The sequence below is a fragment of the Hypanus sabinus genome, chromosome 12 (assembly GCF_030144855.1).
Source record: "Hypanus sabinus isolate sHypSab1 chromosome 12, sHypSab1.hap1, whole genome shotgun sequence".
In the NCBI taxonomy this organism is placed as follows: domain Eukaryota; kingdom Metazoa; phylum Chordata; class Chondrichthyes; order Myliobatiformes; family Dasyatidae; genus Hypanus; species Hypanus sabinus.
In genome coordinates, this window is record NC_082717.1 from 102,679,129 (window position 1) to 102,681,517 (window position 2,389).

Consider the following 2,389-nt stretch of genomic DNA (forward strand, 5'->3'; position numbering starts at 1 on the left):
CACACAACAGGAGGCATGATCATTACACACGCCCAACTGTAGCGAGGGACAGCGATGGGATAGAGAGGACGAGGACAGGTGGTCAGTGTATCTACAGAAGATTTCATGCGTCTTTTTCTCCTTTGCAGCACAGACTTATTCCGCCCTGGGCTCCTGTGGAAAGGGTTGGGAATTTTGTTTCTGCCTGCCAGCGGAGTTTACCTGATCAGCCCCTCTGTAACGATGTCCTGGGAAATATAAAAACCTACATTCCAGCTGCTTTAAACGATGAACCTCACCAACTGCTCAGCGGCCTTCTGTCCAGAACAGACGCGAGCATTCACCAAGAAGACGGTCGTGGCGTTGACCCTATCCGCGATCATGCTTCTGACAGCGGTGTTGAACTCGGCAGTAATAGCTGCTATTTGCGTCACGAAGAAACTGCACCAGCCCGCCAACTACCTGATCTGTTCCCTGGCGCTCACAGACCTGCTCGTTGCCGTTTCAGTCATGCCTGTCAGTATTCTGTACATCAGCATGGAGACCTGGGTTCTCGGTCATGTTGTGTGCGAAGCCTGGCTAAGCCTCGACATGACCTTCTGCACGTGTTCCATCCTTCACCTGTGCGTGATCGCCCTGGACAGGTACTGGGCCATTACAGACGCTGTGCGGTATGCAGGGAGAAGGACAGCCAAGCGGGCCGTGGCCATGATAGTCACTGTCTGGGTGATCTCCGTCTGTATAGCCATACCACCGCTGTTTTGGAGAAGCCATGATGCTACTAGAACAGGGCCTCAGTGCATAATTAACCACGACCATGCCATCTACACCATTTATTCCACGTTTGGAGCCTTTTATGTGCCTCTGGCTTTAATCCTCGTCCTGTACTATCGCATCTACCACGCTGCCAAGACCCTTTACCAGAAGCGAGGCTCCAGCCACCGCAGCGCCGGGAGGGGGTCGCCCAGCTACACCGGCTGCAAGCTGGCGCACACCTTCTGTGTGTCTGACCCCGGGCTCGAAAGCACCCGCAGCCAGCTGGCGGTCGAAGCAGCGGGCAGAGAGAACGGGGAGCTGCCGCAGATCTCCAGTGGCAGGGAGCGGAGAGCTGCACGCGTCCTGGGACTCATCCTGGGGGCCTTCGTCGTCTGCTGGCTGCCCTTCTTCGTCAAAGAGCTGCTCACAGGGATTAAACTCTGGGCGGTCTCACCGAAGGCGTCTGACTTCCTAACGTGGCTGGGTTACGTTAACTCACTGATTAATCCCCTCCTCTACACCAGCTTCAACGAGGACTTCAAATTAGCCTTCCGCAGGTTTACCAGCTGCAGAAAGCACAGGTAACGCTCAGCCACCCTGACCGAAACCATCCACACCCCACCCACTCCCTAGCTCATCTCCACCCTAGCTGCACCACTCAGCTCATTCTCCACAAGTCATCTCATCTCCACCTACCCCTCAACCTCACCCCCTCCCCAACCTCAATCCCACCCTCACCCCCCCTCAACCTCACCCCCTCCCCAACCTCACCCCCTTACCAACCTCAATCCCACTCTCACTCCCTCCTCAACCTCACCCCCTCCCCAACCTCAATCCCACCCTCACCCCCTCCTCAACCTCACCCCCTCCCCAACCTCAATCCCACCCTCACCCCCTCCTCAACCTCACCCCCTCCCCAACCTCAATCCCACCCTCACCCCCTCCTCAACCTCACCCCCTCCCCAACCTCACCCCCTTACCAACCTCAATCCCACTCTCACCCCCTCCTCAACCTCACCCCCTCCCCAACCTCACCCCCTTTCCAACCTCAATCCCACCCTCACCCCCTCCTCAACCTCACCCCCTCCCCAACCTCACCCCCTTACCAACCTCAATCCCACTCTCACCCCCTCCCCAACCTCAATCCCACCCTCACCCCCTCCTCAACCTCACCCCCTCCCCAACCTCACCCCCTTACCAACCTCAATCCCACTCTCACCCCCTCCTCAACCTCACCCCCTCCCCAACCTCACCCCCTTACCAACCTCAATCCCACCCTCACCCCCTCCTCAACCTCACCCCCTCCCCAACCTCACCCCCTTACCAACCTCACCCCCTCCCCAACCTCACCCCCTCCCCAACCTCACCCCCTCCCCAACCTCACCCCCTCCCCAACCTCAATCCCACCCTCACCCCCTCCTCAACCTCACCCCCTCCCCAACCTCAATCCCACCCTCACCCCCTCCTCAACCTCACCCCCTCCCCAACCTCACCCCCTTACCAACCTCAATCCCACTCTCACCCCCTCCCCAACCTCACCCCCTCCCCAACCTCACCCCCTTACCAACCTCAATCCCACCCTCACCCCCTCCTCAACCTCACCCCCTCCCCAACCTCAATCCCACCCTCACCCCCTCCTCAACCTCAATCCCAC

The 2,389-nt window shown here is 58.8% G+C and overlaps 1 protein-coding gene across 1 annotated transcript; it reads left to right on the forward strand.

Moving 5' to 3' along the window:
* Window positions 1–267: 267 nt before the first annotated feature.
* Window positions 268–1,320, forward strand: LOC132402413 (5-hydroxytryptamine receptor 1E). The gene has a single exon (XM_059985271.1). It carries the CDS (start codon window positions 268–270, stop codon window positions 1,318–1,320), a length of 1,053 nt encoding a protein of 350 aa, XP_059841254.1.
* The last annotated feature ends 1,069 nt before the right edge of the window (window positions 1,321–2,389 follow it).